The following is a 20,582-nucleotide window of genomic DNA, read 5'->3' on the forward strand; positions in this document are numbered from 1 at the left end:
CTCATTCGTTTTCCTTCTTCTTCTCTTTCCAGGAATATCTTCAAGGTGCTAGGCTCCATAACTTTTTTTGTGATATAATTGATAGTTGACGGCGGTAGCAAAGAGGCACGGAGGAAGGTGGTGCACACACCGTTTAAATTCAAAGTGTTGGTTATTCTAAAAGGTGAAGTTGAGAGAAAGAAAAGTCGAGGAGGAAAAAAAAGTGAAAATTGCACTGGTGCAGTGTGCTGTAGCAAAAAGAAAGCTATTTGTGAGGTAAAATTGATTGTGGTGCAAAAGAGAAGATTGGGAGTCATGTGAGGCATTAAATTCGCTCTCAAAAAAAAAAATAGTGGATGCTCACGTTGAGAGAAAAGTGAAATAGTGTAAAAGATAGAAAAAAATCATATTTTTACGTAAGGCCAATTTTACCTTCATCTCTATGGGATAAATTATGTGGCATGAAATAATCTGTATTAAATCGTTTCAACAATCCCTTTTGCCGCACACCAACGTATATAGATAAATCGGCGCGCCAGATCAATAAGCTTGCGGGGGCGTCGCTGTGTGTGAAGTTGGTAACAAGTGGCTAAAAGTGGAAGATTGAGGGTTTTTCTTTCTTTTTTTTTTATACTTCTTCTCAACTCCACTCCACCTCCTACACTTCTTCCTTTTCTCCCTTCCACGGAAAAGAATTTATAAGAAAAAAAAAATATCTCTTGAGGAAGTTGGGTGTGCTGTATGAGGATGAAGATGTGGGCGAATCAGTGGGATGTTGTGCAATTGCCAAGCAATGCAAGTAGAAGAAGAAATTTGTCCTCCACCTCAATTATCGTGAGATGTCTATCGATACTCCTCCTTCTTGTGCACACTACCGGTGTCAGTGGTGAAGACATTGATCAGGGTCGGATGTCGCGTCCCCGGCGAACGCCCATCTATCAAAATGAATTTGCCGTCTACATTCCCAGTGGCGATGAAGAGGCAGTCAATCGGATAGCCTCGAAGCACGGCTTCACAAATATGGGACAAATTGGTAGTTTGAAGGACTACTATTTGTTCCACCATCATCGCATTTCCAAGAGATCCACCGACACCAGCGACATCCACCACGAAGCACTCAATGCAGACCCCGAGGTAAGTCATGCACATCATGCTTCTGCTGCCTTTTGGGCTTTACAAACGCATTTTGTTTGTTTTGTTGCGGAAATCATTATCCGTGGAGGAATCAAAGACTGTGTGTGTGTGCAAATTCAACTGCAGCAGTTCACAATTCCAATGATTTTTATTGCTCTTTATTCAAATTAAATGATTCGAAGCTTTTTTTTTAAATTACAGTCGTTTATTAATTTTTAACGATTTTCACAATCTAGCATCTCAGTGGGAAAATCAGAAAAATCAGATTTTCCTTTTTTTTTTTTTCACTGAAGTTTAATTAAATAATGACATAGCAAAAAAGGATGTTTGAGTGTCTACAAAACCTTTTTTAAAGAATGATTAGAGTTTTCTTTAAAATTCAATAAGAGAAATCAACTACTTATTAAAATACGTGAAAAGTATTTAAAAAAAAAGATTTTTGAAAAAGGGCTTCCGTAATGAACGAGATTTTCATAAACGTCGAATCCTTAGTAATTATCTTTTAATTTCATTCAAAGGGAATGTTCTGAAAATGCGTAAGCAACATAATTAAAAGAAAAATGGCAGAGTTGTGGAAGCCATAGAAAAATTAAAGTAAAGAGCAATATTCAGCGTAAAAAATCTTTTACTTTTATTTTATGTACTTTTATCGTTAAAGTCGTAAAAAGAATCTTATATAACACAAAAAATATTTTACGTAGAATACCGTTTTTTTTTGTAATAAGTATTTTAGCTGTGTTTCTTTCAGACACAGCTTTTGTGTACCGAGCAAAATCGAAAGTCGTCAGATCGGGCTCAAACTTGGGATGAGCACGAATTAGGGTCCCCACATTCCAAAAAACGTATGCGCCAAAAATAAGTTTTTTTCCGGCCGGCCGTCCGGCCGTCCGTCCGGCCGTCCGTCCGGCCCTCCGGATTATAAACTTAAATTGCAAGAGAACGGTGATAGATAGAGACTTGCGGTAAACGGCAAAGTTTAAATATCGACCTGAAGAAATCCGATTATGAAGTCAAATCCACCCCCCCACCCCTCCGTCCGCCATTTTGGATAACCTCAAAATTTTGTTTTCGCTATATCTCAGCCCCTATTATAGATAGAGGTCTGAAATTTTGATATGTTGTAGGGGCCATCAAGAGCTTTCCAACGATACCTCATTTTCGAAAATCGGTCAAGCCGTTTAGTCAATATGGCCGCCACAATTTTTCATCGAAAATCGACCATAACTCGAAAACGGCTTGACCGATTTTGATCAACCCGGGGTCAAATGAAAGATCTCAACAAACCCTACAACTCTCTAGAACATCCGAAGTTTCAAAAGTGACCGCTAGGGGGCCAAAAATCAAAAACAAAATTTTCGATTAGTTTTCGATGAATATCTCGAAAACGACGACATAAATTTTTTTCATTTTTTCATATGTTGTAGCTGACCATATTATCTAGCTTCATGCCAAAAATGAAGAAAATCTATGGATCCGTTCTCGAGATATAGCCTTCCAAAGTTAGCATGTCATATCTCGGGTTCTACAAGTCCGATCTTGATCAACTCAAGTGCAAATGAAAGGTTTCGAGAAACCCTACAAATGTCTAGAACATTGCAACTTCGAAAAATGACCGCAAGAGGCGCTATAATCGAAAACAAAGTTTTCGAAAATTTCGAACTCGAATTTTTCGAAAATGGCGACATAAATTTTTTTCAGTTTTCGATATGTTATAGCTGACTTCGAGACCTTTAAAACAAAAAAAAATTTATGAAAATCTATGGATCCGTTCTCGAGATATAGCCTTCTAAATATTTCTTAGGGTATGACTTTTCAACTTTTCCCGACTTTGCGCGTATTTAAATTAATTCGCGTTCTAGTTTGCTCTCACAAAATTGGTACACTGAAAGAAACACAGCTCCCGTAAGCTTGGTCAGCTTACCAGTACATTTTAAATTGAATCAGAATGGGTAAAACCTTTGAAATGATCGTTAAAAACTCTTCCACAAAATTGTGAAGAATTTATCAAATGCATGATGGGCAGGCAGAAAAAGTTTTTTTTAAATTAATTGTTTATATTTAATAAATAAATTATTTAAATAATAATCAGCAAAAGCTAAACAAAAACATGATTTGGTCTTGATAATTTTAGTATTAAATCAATTTTTGTCAAATTCAGATTTTTTCACATCACCAAACGACATAGAATAGCTTATAGGACCTTCAAAACTCTCTTCATAAAAGAAAAAGCTCGATAAAAACTTTTACCGTGAATACCAATTCTATTTTATTTTATTTTTATTTTTGGAAGCTTTATAAAAGTTTGGAGACTAGTTTTTTTTATGGTAAATACCAAAATTCTTTTATCTTTTACGCTGAATACCAAAATAACCTTTTATCATAAAAATAAAAGAACTTTTTTACGCTGAATATGGCCCAATGTTTAATTTAATAATCCTATAAAATATTTTCCGTAATTATTCCCAAAAATTTAGCCAGTGTGCCCCAAAATGAATAAACTCCTCTCAATTTTAAATAAATCAAAATAATTTCAAGTGCTCAAAAAGAATTCATTTCGATTATTTATTAATGTTACCCTCAAAAAAAAAAAAAATAAAAATCATAAAACAAAATTAAATTTCAGAAATTTCTGTCGTTTGATAAGTTAATTAAAAAAAATCGATTTATCTAACATTTTCATCCATCTCATCAATCATTTCAAATGAATGGTTAATTATTCATGTTTTTTTTTAGCCAGAAAATCTCCTGCTGACTTTGTGGATGATATTTTTGGTCATCTAATTTCTCATTTACCCCTCAAATTAAACTTGATGACAACGTGAAAAGCTCTCAAATTAATCTATAAAAGTTCCTTTGAAATAATTATTTTTTAAAAAATAATTTCAAGCTCATTTTGCAATTAATTAAAAATAAGACTAATACTTTAAATGTTTATAAACTATTTTGTCTCTACTTCTGAGCATTCCTGAGGATTTTACTAAACAAGAAGCTTTCAAATAGAAAATACTTTGGCTCATCCAAAGCTCTACTATATAGACCAAAAAGCCTTTTGGGTAGATCAAAATATTCCAAATACCATTCGGAAGTTAATCAAAGGAAGTGTTAAGTCAGTCAAAATTTCAATTTAGAAGTTTGCGGGCAACAAAGTTTGTTAGACAAAGTTCATGATGCAATGTTGGAGGTGAGAAGTTTAAACGAGGTTGCAGTCAGCTTTCATTGTCAACACTATACATGTAAAAATTCCCTAATTATATTGTGGAAAACTTTAGAAAATTTCCGATAATTTTCTTACATTTCCTTTCTACATTCCAACATTTTTCTTTACAATTTTACACAAATTTTACGCAATGATTTTCATTAGGTCTTGGAGGATTCTGTTGACCAATGTGACCAATTGGACTTATTCAGTAGCCACAGAATTAAAATCTATTTAATATTTTGCGATAAATTGGATAAATTCTACATTCCTGTGTGTAAATAAGTTCCATTATTTGAAGATAATCAAAAGAAAACCGGGAAAACATTTTCTCTTTACACACTAAAAATTTTCAACGTAAATCTTACGGAATGGGCATTCTACGTTATAAAAAAGAATTGTATTAAAGTTTATGAAAAAAACTAAACTAAACTAACTAAATTTTTAGTTTTTTTTTAACGAAATTTTAGTAAATCTATATATAAGACTTCGGTACAATTCTTACTAAAGATTTCAAATTGAATTACTTTACTTAATTTATAGGAAATTTGGATTCAAAAAGACAAAAATAAATTGTTTTACTTTCGCAAATAAGACAAAAAGCTAAAAATTTGAGTTTGTTTTAATAAAATAAATATAAGAATTAAAAATTTAGTTAAAATATCTAGAGATATATTTTATTTAAAAAAAATCCTGGGAGAAAGCTCAAGCAGATTTGGATAAATTAGGAAGTTGGGCAAATATAAACAAAATCACTAAGTCGGGCTGAAAAAGTTAAGTCGGTTTTTAAGTCGGTCTAAGGTTTTAAGTCAGTTTTTTTCAAAGTCTGACTTAAAATTTGTAAACGATTTATCTAATCTGCTGAATCTAATATCAGCTTTTGCACGTTTTATGCACAATAATGTTCTAAAAGGCACAAAAAGAATTGTTCGAGCATATGAGCATATGCTTCATCAGTGAAAAGTTACAGGAAATGAGTAAATCTTTTCTCAGAATCTTCTAAGAGTATTCAGGGCGATAATCTAATATTTCTGCTGATTTTAATATCTGCTTTTGCACGTATTATCCACAAAAATGTAGTGAGAGACACAAAATGAATAAACTCCTTTCATCTTATTAGTGACGTTGGTGTTTCGCAAAAAAAACGATTTATCTACAAATTCTTTACAAATGTAATAAAGTTTTCCTCTCTCTCAGCAGAAACTTAAGCGTCTCGTGTGAGTTAACATGCAGCAAAGTGAATGTTGGAGGAATTTCAACACTCTCATAGATTTCTTGCAGCATAATCCTTTGCTCAAATTTCAATTTTGTATGTGAGGAGTTTTTGTATACATGTTCTCGCGTTGACCATTCAATCAAATTCCTTCATAATACAACAAACTCCCGCAATATTGCAATGTTGGAGATTGCTTTCCATTCTCAAATGTTTCTCCATAGCGATGGGGATGGAAAGGCGAGAGCACGGGAGGGGCGGGGGAATGGTGAGAATGTTCTGATGATGGAAAATACTTTTTGCATTGACGTTATGTTGCAATTATTCCGCCAAAATTCACAGCGCACAAGGAAGTTTTGCTTCGATGTACAGGGAATTTTACTCCAGAGAAATTATGTTTTAACCCCTAACCCCCCTCCACGCTGCTTCCGGAAAATATTCCAGGGGAAAAGCTATCAGAAATGCTCAACGTGGGTGCATATCATTCATTCATAACGTTCGCTGGGTGAATTAAAATTTTGGTCAGTGAGTGAATGAAAGTGAAATATAATGCTGAATAAAATTATCTCTTCACTTGCTATGCTATATGGGTTATAACATTACAATTTGCGTGTGTGTGGGGGGAGGTACTTTCCGAGTTTACATAGCGAACGATACTTTTCTCATATATATCCTCACACACACGCTTCCCACGAAAAGCAGACACTTTTCTGATGGAATTTCATAGCAAAATTCCGCACGTTTCTCACTCTTCTCTTCTGGGCAAAAGTGTTTTTTGATGTTTTTGCTTTTAAGTCGGGGTGTGTTGGTGTTACAAAATATTGAAATGGAAAATATTTTGGATTTTGAGTGTGAAAATATGATATTACATTCACACAGTCAAAGGAAAATGACGAACAAATATTTTCCCCATTATATATGTGACTTTAATGAACATTTTCCATGTATTATTATGTCTCTGAGAGTAAATAAAAATATTTCATTTTTATTTTAACCGTTAAAACGTGCCCTAAAATTTAAATTCAAAGACTGCAAAGCAAAAATATTTCTCTTTCAATTGAAGGTTTGTCAATATCTCAGCGTTTGAACAAACTACGGAGGTTTATTTTCAATCCATCACCTTCCATCTGACCAAAATATTATTCGAAAAAGAAAATTCATCGTGATTTAGGTAAACATTGAGCTAAAATTTGTGCCTGTATGAGCCTACAAATTGGAACAAATATTAGAGTAAAATACAGCCCAGTAAACATTTAAATCAAACGTCAATTAATTAAAACTGAAACGATCAGTTTGTTTAGAATTCAGGCAAATGAGTAGACATTGAACGATGGGGAACTATTACAGAAAGAAAATTTCATTGAAATTCATTTTTTTCTAAAGAATTTAACCTAGAAATTATTTGATCAAAAATTGGGCAATTTTTGGACAAAAGCAAGAAACCAATAATTGATTGAAAATTGACTAAATAAAGGTTAAAAATCGATTCAAAATTTATCAATCGTGAACAATAAATTGAATTTAACAATGTTCGAATATTTTTTCAATGAATTCTAAAGGATTTCATTGATCAAAAATTAAGCAATCTTTGGACAAATTATTGTCAAACTCAAGAAACCAAATGATTGGTTAAAAATAGTGAGCAAATAAAGATTAAAAATTAATTATAAAGTAATCATTTGTAGACAATACATCATTAGGCATTGTTCAAATATTTTCTCAATGAATTTTGAGTCAGTTGATTGATCAAATATTAGGCAATCTTTGAGCAAACTAATGTCAAACTCAATAAACCATATGATTGATTGAAAGTTGAGCAAATTTAAAGGTTAAAAATTTCTCAATAGTGACTAATACACGATTAAATATTTTCAAATATTTTCCTAAAGAATTGAAAGTCAGTTGATTGATCAAAAATTGGGCAAATTATAGCTAAACTCAGCAAACCAATGATTGATTGAAAATTGAGCAAATAAATATTGAAAATAGATTAAAAATTTCTCATCCGTGAACAATACATGATTATACATTTTTTTTTTAAATAAGTCAGTTGATTGATCAAAGATTAGGCAATATTTGAGCAAACTAATGTCAAGCTCAAGAAATCAAATGATTGATGGAAAGTTGAGCAAATAAGAGTGAAAATCTATTAAAAACTTCTCATTCGTGAACAATAAATTAAATTAAACATTGTTCAATTGTTCAAATATTTTCTCAATGAGTTGTCAGTTGATTAATCAAAAATTGAGCAAATATTGATGAATACTGGTCGATATTTTTCAAATGTGAAGTGATTAACAAAATTTGTGACTAATGAAGAGATCAGCTGAAGAACTTTTACAAAATAATTCTTTTTTTCACATCTCACGATTTGACCAAACGTTGACCATCTACAATTTATCAAATTTTGTGCAATTATTGGTGAATTATTGTTCCATATTTGATCAATTATTTTTTCTCTCAATTTTAATGTAAATTCAATTTTAATTTTAATATTTTTACTTGAAAACTTACGTTGTTTTTGTAGATTACTCAAATTTTATCACACACGTTATTTTCTTTATGTCCCTTAGCTCTAAAACTGCAAAAAGCAGGTACAATTATAAGAAAACAAACCTACAAAACTTAATGAAAACTTTTTTTTTGTATTTTTAATAATTAAAAAATGGATTTTCTCCTTTGCCCTCAATCTTGGATGTAAATTCCCATTGAAGAATAAACTAAAACCACCGCCTTATGCATATTGTGTGGGTGTGTGTGAAATCTTCAGAATCCTTCCGGTATGATGAGTATACAAGAAAAACTTGTTGCTAAAATCCCCCAAGAACATGGAGCTTTTCCCGAAAACTTTCAATCAGGAAGTTTATGTGTGTATGTGCAGAAAGTTTTCTTCTCTATTGTAGTGATTTTATAAATTAATCTCCCTCCCCACCCCCCGCACGGTGCTTTCGTATATGGAAAATTGTGCATATGTGTAGTGGAAAGAATAAATATAAAATAAATGTATAAACAATGAAATAGGGGGAAAGGGGTTGGCGGGGGTGTTGCACACACACAATATGTGAGAGAAAAATAGGTATGCGCGGATTTTAATTAATTTAATTAATCTGTGGGATTTAATTGAACTGCTGCAGTGTGTTTGTGCTGTAAAAACTGTGTATAAAATGGGGGAAAATTGGATTAATGAGGAAATTATTTAATAGTTATTTCATATGTGTGTTGGCAGGTTCGATGGTTTCAGCAGCAACATGAGAAGGTGCGCAAGAAACGTGACTACAGTACGTCTGGCACCGGAAGTATTAGATTCCCAACAACTGGAGCCACATTGTCCGCCTCTCTCCTACGTAACATTGCCCCTGAGTCGCAGCTTCAGTACCGCGACACTGGGCAGCACAACATCTTCCCGGATCCCCTATTCAAGGAGCAGTGGTACCTGGTGAGTGTCTTGGTGAGAATTTTCACAGAAATCCCCCCTCCCCCCTCCCACATTTGCCCTGACCTGTCATTTATTACTCCTCAAACGGAATGCATGGTGAGGCTTGTTTTTTTTATTGGATTTAAAACGAAGACCAATTGATAGCGTGATGGTGCGAAATTTATGAGATGGTTTTATTGGTGCTGAATGAGAAATTGATTGACACAAATTTCAATCGAAGGCTTTTTTTTAGCTGTGTTTCTTTCAGACACAGCTTATGTGTACCGATCAAAATTGAAAGTCGTCAGATTGGGCTCAAATTTGGGATGAGCACGAATTAGGGTCCCCACATTCCAGAAAACGTATGTTCCAAAAAATTTTTTCCTTTTCGCTATTTTGAATAACCTCAAAATTTTGTTTTCGCTATATCTTAGCCCCTGTAATAGCTAAAAATCTGAAATTTTTATATGTTATAGAGGCCATCAAGAGCTTTCCAACGATGTCTCATTTTCGAAAATCGGTCAAGCCGTTTAGCCAATATGGCCGCCACAATTTTTCATCGAAAATCGACCATAACTCGAAAACGACTTGACCGATTTTGATCAACCCGGGGTCAAATGAAAGCTCTCAACAAACCCTACAACTCTTTAGAACATCCGAAGTTTCAAAAGTGACCGCTAGCGGGTCAAAAAGCAAAAACGAGACTTTCGATGAGTTTTCGATGAATATCTCGAAAACGTCATTATCGATTTTACTTCAAATTTTCATATATTATAGCCTACTATAACATCTATAATTTTAAAAAAAATAAAAAATTTATGTCGCCATTTTGAAAATATTGAGTTCCGACTTTGACATGTCATATCTCGAGTTCTACAAATTCGATTTTGATCAAATTAAGCGCAAATCAGAGGTTTCGTGAAACCCCACAAATGTCTAGAACATTGCAACTTCGAGAAATGACCGCAAGAGGCACTAAAGTCAAAAACCAAATTTTCGATGAGTTTTCGATGAGTAACTCGAAAACACCATTATCGATTTGCTTCAAATTTTGATATATTATAGCCTACACGGAAACAAAAAAATTGTACGGTACAGATATATACACATTTTCGAGCAAGAAACTCTTACATGTCTGTACCACGCATAATTTTTTATTAGAGTCAACTAGAGTTCTATTTTCAGGAAGAAAAGAATTTTAAGTACCTGCCAAATTTTATGATTTTTCTGCCCATAGAGAATTGAATTGGTTGATGTGATTGAAAAGGTTGAAGACTACCTAGACAGATCCTTGGGAAATGGTAGGAACTAGAATTTTTAAAAATCCGGAAATAAAGTTCAATTCTCTGATGATTAAATTCTCTGTCCGGAAAGCTCTCATAATGCACAAAATGAAAGATTTCGTGAAACCCTACAAATGTGTAGAACATTGCAACTTCGAGAAATGACCGCGAGAGGCGCTAAAGTAAAAGTTAAAATTTTCGAAAATTTCAAATTCGAATATTTCGAAAATGCCATTATCGATTTCCTTCATACTTTAATATGTTATAGATGAGGTTAAGACCTTTCCAACGATAGCTCAAAATCGAAAATCTATGGAGCCGTTCCCGAGATGTTGCGTTTTAAAGATTTCTTGGGGGATGACTTTTCAACTTTTTCTGACTTTGCGCGTATTTATTGGTACACTGAAAGAAACACAGCTCTCGTAAGCTTGGTCAGCTTACCAGTACATTTTTTCTTTCGTTTTTTAACACGAATTAAATTGATGATCGCGTCAGTTGTTGACTTTACGCGCACACACCGTACTCCCCTATATGTCTGTGAGATGATGTGGAGTCACTCAATAAAATTCACTTTCTCTTTCACTTTGGGGGCCCCTCACGCGGCTAAAAGCGGTGAAAATTCACATATGGGAATTCTCTTTTTTCCACCTCACCCCACTTTTCTTTGCTTCTCCTGAATGGTGGAATTTTGTAATACTCTCGAGGGTTGAAGCGCTCCTCCCTGCGTCCCATGCCGTACAACGCTAGCAATTTCTAATAATTTTTCTCTGTCATGTAAATTTATTTACCTCCACAATATTCTTCAATAAACACCAACTCACTCATCCTCCCTCCACGCGGCAAAACAACCCCCAACCCACCCCCAAGGGAAGCCAGAAAAAATGCTTTCATTTTCCTCCCCTACACACGCCATACATACAATTCTGCAGATAAGATGAAATAAATCATTGAAAAATTATTTAAAAAATTCAAACCTCAATTGTTGAGTTTTCCACCCACCCCCTATTCGCATATATTGATTTTTGAAATTAAACCCATCCAGCTTAGCGCAAAATCATTTTTAATTAAGCAACATCAAAGAGATGGGTGTTGAGCAGAAATACAAATAAAAGCATCGCAATGTTGAGCATGGTAAAAAAAAAGCTCAATCGGTAATTCAATATCATTGAACAATGTGCAAAATGTAAGGAGATGTTTTCATAAATAATTAATGCTATTAAAATATTGGAATTTTCCCATTGAATTGTTCATTTTAGCATTTATTTAACTCAATAAATTGGCCAAAAAGTTTAATTTCAAAGCAATTTTTGGAGGGAAATTGGGGGAATTCTAATGCTTAGAATTTAATTAAAAAAAAAAAGCGTCAGTGCATGAAGCATTAAAAATCATTTAATTTGATGCTTTAATGGAAGTTTATTTGAAATTATATTTAGAAGGTAATTAATGAGACTAATAGAAGAATTTTATTAAATTTTTATATCAAAGTTTTGACCTTTCATTCTAAGATAAAACTTTTAGCTGTGATTCTTTCGAAGAAAAGAATAGCACAGCTTCTGTGTCCACTCTAAAACTCAAGGTCGTCGGATCGGGCTCAAACTTGGTATGAGCACGAATTAGGATCCCCACATTCCAAAAAACGTATGCGCCGAAAAACTTTTCCGGCCGTCCGGCCGTCCGTCCGTCCGGCCGTCCGTCCGTCCGGCCGTCCGTCCGTCCGGCCGTAGTTTGGAGCTCAATTACAAGAGAACGGTAATAGATAGAGACTTGCGGTCACCGGCAAAGTACAATTATCGACTGGAAGTCGTCCAACTATGATATCAAATTCGACCCCCCACCCCTGCATCCGCCATTTTGAATTTTTTTCAATTTTGTTTTCGCTATATCTCAGCCTCTATTATAGCTAGAGGTCTGAAATTTTAATATGTTGTAGGGGCCCTCAAGACCTTTTCAACGATACCCCATTTTTAAAAATCGGACAAGCGGTTTAGCAAATATAGACTTTTATCGAAAGTCGGCCATAACTCCTAAACCGGTTGACCGATTTTAACCAAACCGGTTTTGAATGAAAGATCTCAAAAAGGTCTACAATTATCTATACATAGGAAGTTTCAAAAGTTACCGCTAGAGGGCCTACAATCAAAAACCAAAGTTTCGATGAGTTTTCGACCAGTTTTCGATTAATATCTCAAAAACTGGACGATAGATTTCGATTAAATTTTAGTATGTTATAGGTGATAGGTACACCTTTTAATAAAAAAAAAATAAAAAAAATTTATGTCGCGGTTTCAGAGATATACACCAAAACAGGTTTCCATATGTACCGATTGTTGTAATATTGCCTTATATCGGCTTAACGGTACTTGATAGAGGCTTTTCGATTGAAGTTTCATTAGGTATAGTGGGTATGACCTATCAGATTTTACTAATTTCAAAATTCAAAATGGCCGCCTTCTGCCTTTTTGCTACATCAACAATTACTTTCATCTATTCACATATATTTTAAACAAATAATTTGGCGCCCCGCGAAGCGGGGCGCCTTTTATATACATAAAAAATATAAAAATATATAAACCTATAAATATACATATATAAGTACAATGATGGTCCAGCAGAGTAAAGGGAATGTACTGGTAAGTTTCACTTACGGGCTGTGATTCTTTCTTCAGATGACAGTCAAAGTGTGGTGAAGTACAATGATGGTCCAGCAGAGTAAAGGGAATGTACTGGTAAGTTTCACTTACGGGCTGTGATTCTTCCTTCAGATGACAGTCCAAGTGTGGTGAAAATTGAGGTGGATAAATTTTTAGGAATGGCTTTCTCACGCATCGAATCACAGCCAACGCGTGTAAATTCTGGGGAAAGGCTTACTCATGCGCGTTGGCTGTGATTCGTTGCGTGAGAAAGCCATTCCTAAAAATTTATCCACCTCAATTTTCACCACACTTGGACTGTCATCTGAAGGAAGAATCACAGCCCGTAAGTGAAACTTACCAGTACATTCCCTTTACTCTGCTGGACCATCATTGTACTTCACCACACTTTGACTGTCATCTGAAGAAAGAATCACAGCCCGTAAGTGAAACTTACCAGTACATTCCCTTTACTCTGCTGGACCATCATTGTACTTATATATGTATATTTATAGGTTTATATATTTTTATATTTTTTATGTATATAAAAGGCGCCCCGCTTCGCGGGGCGCCAAATTATTTGTTTAAAATATATTTTTTTTCACGTCGAAATCAGCACAATGGGCGAAATTTATCCTATCCAGACAATCTTCTTCTTCTTCTTCTTCTTCTTCTACATTATAAATTCCTTCCGGATCCATATAACTAAATCAGACAATCTTAAGTTCTTCTAAGAAATCCTTAAGCTTTCTTAAGAATACACAAATTTTCTTAAGTCAAACTAAAGATTATTTAAATTTCCTTAAGAATTTTTCAAGTTTTCTTTAAAAAAAAACAACTTAAGAAATGTTATAAATTTCACAATCGAATCTTAAGATTTCTTTAGTAATGGTGAATAGGTTAAAATTAATATTTTCCGAAGATTTTTCCTGGTGGCTTCGGGCATTTAAATGCGTAAAAATCATCAAAAAATATGCATTTATGCAAGCCTCCTAACTTAAGATATCTAAAGTGTCGCCTAAGAATAATACTTCGAAAATCTTAAGTTTTTCCTTAAAAAAAATTTAATCAAAATGAAAGAAATTTAACTTTCGCTTAAGGCATGCAATCAGACATTTTTCGTTAAAAAAAAACATTTGAAAATGTAAATTTTCTTCATTTTCTTCAATTTTAATCTCAACGGACACAAGATTAAAAATTAAATTTAAAATTAGCCATAACCTTAAGCTCTGTGATTAGAGAAATTTTAACGGAACAAAAAGTATTTTAATGTTGAAAAAAATGTCAGTTGTGTTTAAAATGTCAGAGATTCTTTGGGCATTTAAATTATACTAACAGCACAGCTGAATGGCTACTCTATGAGCTGGAAAATCGTTGGGGGTCAATAAATTTTCTTGTGCGAAAGAGTGAGTGATAAAAGAGAAGGAAAGTTAGAAAGAAGAAAAGTCATGGCTGGCAGAACAACAAACACCATTTGAAGTTGAAGGAATTCCATCTTTTTTTGTCTTTCTTCTATACAACTTTCCCACCCTTTACCCACCCCCCCCCCTACTATCTGCAGGGATATTTGCAAATCACCACGAATCAGGGATTCCTTCTTATCACCTCATCCGCATCTTTGCCACAAAATGCGAATCAACTCGTTGAAAACCTCATCAATTAATTTAGGGGATTTTAATTAAAAACTCCCTTCGCCCCCCCCCACATCCCATCTTCCGTTCACCCCCTTTTGGTCATTCCAACTGAAGAAAAAAAAGTCAACAAATTACGGACACTCTCTTCTTCCATCCCCCTCCCCCACCGCACCATCCCCCCCCCATTTTCCCATAGCTCTGCGTACTTCTAATTTGCAAATTAATCAAATAAGAAAAGTAATTTTGCTAATGTGTAGTTGTGGAGTCTGCACAAATTACCGGAGGGGGTAGTGTTGTGGTTTTTTCGGAGAAATTACTACAAGGGAATGCAATCTATGTGTATACGTACTCGTACATAATATAAACGAAAAAGAAATGTAGCAACTAAGTACGAGAAAATGCGAGCAACATTTTTTTTCAAGGGAGAGAAATGAGAGAAAAGAATCAAAAGAATATTCTTTTTCGTAGATTTTGCATTTTTTTTTAAACAATTATTCGTTTTTTAACATTTGATTTAATCTTTTGAGAGCTTGCGAGCAACTAAACACTAAACTAAAATGAGTTGAATGAATTTTTATGTTAATTAGAGGATTTTCATAGAGAAAGAACTTTTGATGCCCTACTGGTTTCGTCTAAAAGGTAATTTAAATATTCTTCAAGAAAAACTTGAATTATTTTCTGCGTTAAAGGAAGTTTTATTTAAAAGTATTTTCAAAAATTTAATTAAAGCAAATTTTAATTTTAAAATTGAATAATTGTTGTACAAAATATATTTGTCAAATTGAATACTGAATTCGGCTCAAAAAAATCATTTAAAATGATTTAGAACTAGACTTGGAAGGATAAATTATTTTCTTTGCCTAAAAAGAAGTTTAACTGACATTAAAAATTAAGCATAAATTTAACCAAAACTTGGGGTAGAATTTACTAGTTTACTTATCCTAAGATTTCTTATGAAAGACTTAAGTTTTCTTTAAGATGTCTTAAGTTTTCTTAAAAATCCATTAGGTTTTCTTAAGAAAAACTAAAGATTTTTTAATTTTTCTTTAATGAAACTTTAGATTTCTTAAGTGAGGCTGAATTAGGCTAAATGCATATTTTTCGAAGATTTTACCTGATCGTCTTTGGGTATCGAAAATCGTAAAAATCATCGAAAATATGCATTTAAAAATAATTCACGATTCAGTTTGACTAAAGAAACTTTAAAAATCTTAAATGTTTCTCAAGAAGATTTTAAAAATCTTAAGAAATCTTAAAACCGTCTGACTAATGAATCTCACCCATTGTTTGCATTTTTTGATCAAATTTTTGCCAGATTTTACTCATCTAATTAGAGAGAAAAATTATAAGAATGAATGGTAAATTTTAAATCTTTTTCATTGATTTAAAACGTTAAATGTGTCTCAATTGTCCCTCCTTTTGCAAGAGAAAATCCACATTATTCGTAAAAAAATAAAGAATGATCAAACATTGATTTCCTCTGTGTGTATTTGTATTGTATATATTTCGAAAACGTTTGTGCATCACGTGTCGATCAATAAATTCTTCAGCGGAATGATGTTATTGATGGCAATGCTGAAGCTTGATGTAATATCAATGAAAGTAATGTTTGTCACGCAGTTATTTTCGTGTGATTAACTTCCTTGAACATGCACACAAATATTTTAGTGAGAGGAGGTTTTCCCACACTAAACTCTCCCATGCATAAAGCCCACAAATACAGAGAGTATTTGTGAAGTAAATTCATCTTAAAACTCTAGGAGGTTTCTCAGTGTTTTATGAAATCTTTGAGAGATTTATTGGAAATTCGGCCTAAAGTGAAGGAAAAGTTTCCCATAAAATCCCGCTCAATTAGTTTTAGTTTACTGGTATACCCTTCAAATAAGTTATATATTGTACTGAAAATTATATATAGTCCGTGCTATATATAGTTGAATACCATGAGCTGTGAGTATTATGTGCAAACATGTATTGGATGCAATTTTCCGCTAATCGACACGGCAATTTTGGGACAGTTTACACGTTTTTAGTTTGTAAATGAATTTCCCCGCTCTGTTGGAATGTCCGCGCGTAATCCTGTTTTGGAGAAATTAACTATTACTCTACGCGCGCCTTTGGTTTCTGCATTTGACTTGTTTCAACGGGGTTCTTTTCGAAGGGGGAGGGGGGCGGGAAGGGGGTGGTTTTGTGGGAGGAAAGCGAAATTGTTTTAGGGCCTACCACACCGGAAGTTTGTTCCGCCCCCAAGCAAACCACAGGCGTATATATTTGGAAATCCATGGCGAAGCTAACTTTTCAACCGCCTGAGTCCTTCTGTGTGCGCGCGAGCCCTTCTCTACATACCATCGCACCCCAAAAACAAGAAGATTTTCCAGCAGACCCAAATACGCGCGCACTGAGGACCCCTGGAGCAATTCCTACCTCCCTCTCCCCTAAAATTCGACCATGTGGAAGTTACGACTTGCAAAATAAAAAGAGGACATTCCGCATAGTCAAAAATTCAATTTGACAAAAGTTGAAAAATATTCTGAGATGCTGAAAATTCTTCACTAACATACATATGTACACTACCCTCAAAAAGTTTCCGGCCAAGCAAAAAAATGGGTTATTTTTGAAGGCAAATTTCAAGTGGCTATATCTCTGGCTGTGGTCAACCGATTTTCAAAAATTTATTAGCTTTGGAAAGGTACATTTCTCACCTTTCCAAAACTGGTAAATTTTTTAAAATCGGTCAACCCGTTTTTTCTTGGCAGGCATTTTGGTAAACCTAGGTGAAAGTATGTTTTTCACAATTTTACAAATTTTGACTTTGATCTCTTGCATCTCGGCCGTTAGTACACGGATTTTAAAGGCCTAACCAAGCAACAGCGTCAAAAGACGCTGTTCGTTGTTTTTTCTCACTTGCTCCTTGTCAAATTGTATTGCGCTGTCACTGTCAAACAAGAAACGCGGTTTCTATGTTATATAACCGCCTTTCTTGTGTGACAGTGACAGCGCGATACAATTTGACAAGGAGCAAGTGAGAAAAAACAACGAACAGCGTCTTTTGACGCTGAAGTATGGTTAAGCTTTAAAGGCCTAACCAAGCAACAGCGTCAAAAGACGCTGTTCGTTGTTTTTTCTCACTTGCTCCTTGTCAAATTGTATTGCGCTGTCACTGTCAAACAAGAAACGCGGTTTCTATGTTATATAACCGCCTTTCTTGTGTGACAGTGACAGCGCGATACAATTTGACAAGGAGCAAGTGAGAAAAAACAACGAACAGCGTCTTTTGACGCTGAAGTATGGTTAAGCTTTAATGAATGAAGTTTCGTTGGAAAGGTAATTTAATTTTCTTTTCTAATCTAGTAACTTTTTGAATATCGGTCAAGCGGTTCGGTCGTGGCAGCCATTCTAGTGAACCATAGTGGAAAAAAAAACATTTTTGAGGATATCTCCAACCGGGCTTGACCGATTTGAACAAACTCAGATTCAAATCGACGTGCCCGAAGATTATGAACCATATTGACTCTAAACAGACGGCGGCGATTTTTGGTTGACGTCTTCGCGAGGAAACTTTTTATGACACTTGGAGGTGACGGAGGTTAATTTTTCGCGCAAACATAACCTCAAAGCAACTTTTTCGAGGAAACTTTTTTTGACACTTAAAGTTATTGTGCGAATTTTCTACTAGAAAGTTACTTTAGGGGCATACGGGAAGTCCCCCGGGGGCACTGCAATACACTTTATCCCACATTTTTCACTTTTTTAGCACAAAAAATGTTGCTTTGAGGTTATGTTTACGCGAAAACGTCACCTCCAAGTGTCAAAAAAAGTTTCCTCGCGAAGATGTCAACCAAAAATGACCGCCGGCCGTCTGTTAAGAGCCATTCCTATCTTTTAGCCCTTGGAGGATTTTGCTGGACAAAGTGGCTAATTTGAATTTTTTCAAGCGCCACAGAATTAAATTCTACTTAATATTTCGTGATAAATTCTGCATCTTTATGTAGGGAAGTTCAATTATTTTAAGTTCGCCGATAGAAAACTTGGAAAAACATTTTCTTTTTAGAGAAAATTAAGGTCAAAGTTTTGAGGTTAGAAACCTCAATCCTCCAAGTGTTAACACAGGAGTATGGTTCATAATCTTCGGGAGCGTCGAAATGATAGCTAATCATGCCCTCTAACTTTAAAAAAAATCACTCAAATCCATCAAGGGGTTCTTCAGTAATATATTTTTTTTTTGTGAAGATATGACATTTCTGCTTGCCAGGAAACTTTTTGAGGGTAGTGTACATACATTTTGACTCAATTTCCCTCTCATTTTTCCACAGTTTTTTTTCTTTTTCGCCTTGAAAGTAAAAAAAAATAAGGAAAAAATGAAAACACACCAAGGAAAAAAAAATAAACATCCAACCGAATGATTCTATTTTCAATATCCGGAACTTCCACCCACAACATTGTCCCCCACAACGTCCAATTGTCCCCTCCACTTGTCCGTATGCGTGCAATGTTGTACAAATTGTATGAGAAATTTATGCATATCTGATTAAAGAGCCAGCAAAGGAAGAAATGGGAGAAGAAAAGGCAAGAAAAAAAAAGAACAGAATATTCCTATTATCACGTGAAAAATACTTTTGGGTGCCTCATGGTCGGGGGGTGGGTTGGTGGGAAATTGTGGAGCGAATTGAGTTGAAAATTAAACAATACAGAAATTGCCAGAGGCGTGAAATGTAATATTGTGTTTGTGGATGAAACACCGTGAGTGAGGTGAGGCGCATTTTGTAGGGGGAGGTACACAACATTCTCCAAGGAAGGAAAATCTCTTTATATGTTTGCGGGGGCCGACCAAAGGATTCACAACAGTAGGAAAAACAAATCACAAGCAGTTTCCTCCCTTACCAGGTTGAAAAGCGATCTCCCACCCCACCCCCCCCCTATGCCCCCCCAAAAGGCACCACAGCAATTTCAAAGGAGATTAACTTCAGGAGAAGAAGAAAAAAACGAAGGAGAGGAGAAAAAGTACGATGGTGCGCCCTTAAGTGGAAGAGAAATGGATTAAAAGAGCATTTGATTTCCTTTTCATTTTCATTGTAATTTTATGCATCTAATCCCCTTTTCTATTTGCCATAAGGACGTCAAGAGAGAGGGATCCTCTCCACTTATTTGCATGAGAAGATAATCAGCAAATTGAATCGACATTGAGATATCTCTGAGCTGCAAATATTTGGCAATTAAATAATTCAGGATTAAAATATCCTCATACAAATGCCTTTCAATGTGAAATTCAAGAGAGAGAGTTTAAAGAGAACACAAAGGCAGAGAGATGGGAATTTTCAATGGACACGAGATATGAGTTTTCAATTTTCAACAAATACAAAATAACTTTTCAACAAGGACCTTTCTAAACATTCTCCTCCCTAAATCACTGCACAATAAATCAAAAACTTTCAAATTACGGAGGAAAATTAAATGAGACAGTTTTTGTCATTTAGAACAAATCATTTTCATTTATATGTTTAGAATTTTAATTAATAAATAATTTAACTAATCACAAAAGGAATTTAATTGAAAGCTTTCAATATTAGTATTTTGGGAATTTACTGAAGAAATGAAATAGGATCGTCGTTGAATTTAATCTCTTCATTTTACCGACAAAGATATTTACTAATGAAAAGCCTGAGAGTTAGGAAACGTCTTATGGAACCTAATGAGATTTTCTAGAATATTTTCAGATCAATCTAAAAAAAAATCTTTATTCTGTTAGCAAATTATTTTATCCCATGAGCAGATTATTTTATTCCGACAACAGTTTTTTTAATTCTGTAAGCAAAATCTTTTATTCTGTTATTTTGTCAGGAAATTCATTCATTCAGTCAGTTTTTTTATTCTTTCAGAAAGGTTTTATTTATATTTTGCAAGCAGTTTTTTTATTCTGTAAGCGAATGCTTTTATTCTGTAAGCAAATTCTGTTATTCTGTTAGCTATTCTAATTTTGTCAGAAAATTCATTCATACAGTCAGTTTTTTTTATTCTTTCAGAAAGGTTTTATTTATTTATATTTCCTTCATACACTCGTTTGTAGCGAGGATAATAAAGATTATTATTATTATTTATTTATA

General features: G+C 34.2%; 1 protein-coding gene across 1 annotated transcript in view; it reads left to right on the top strand.

Moving 5' to 3' along the window:
• The window catches only part of LOC129794957 (furin-like protease 2), a 97,524-nt gene that overhangs the window by 23,323 nt on the left and 53,619 nt on the right, over window positions 1-20,582 (top strand). Inside the window, exons 3-4 of the mRNA XM_055835897.1 lie at window positions 33-1,113; window positions 8,749-8,958. Coding sequence (XP_055691872.1) covers window positions 721-1,113; window positions 8,749-8,958 — 603 coding nt within the window. The 5' untranslated portion in view covers window positions 33-720. The remainder of the gene's footprint in view (window positions 1-32; window positions 1,114-8,748; window positions 8,959-20,582) is intronic.

Source organism: Lutzomyia longipalpis, chromosome 4 (genome assembly GCF_024334085.1).
Source record: "Lutzomyia longipalpis isolate SR_M1_2022 chromosome 4, ASM2433408v1".
Lineage (NCBI taxonomy): Eukaryota > Metazoa > Arthropoda > Insecta > Diptera > Psychodidae > Lutzomyia > Lutzomyia longipalpis.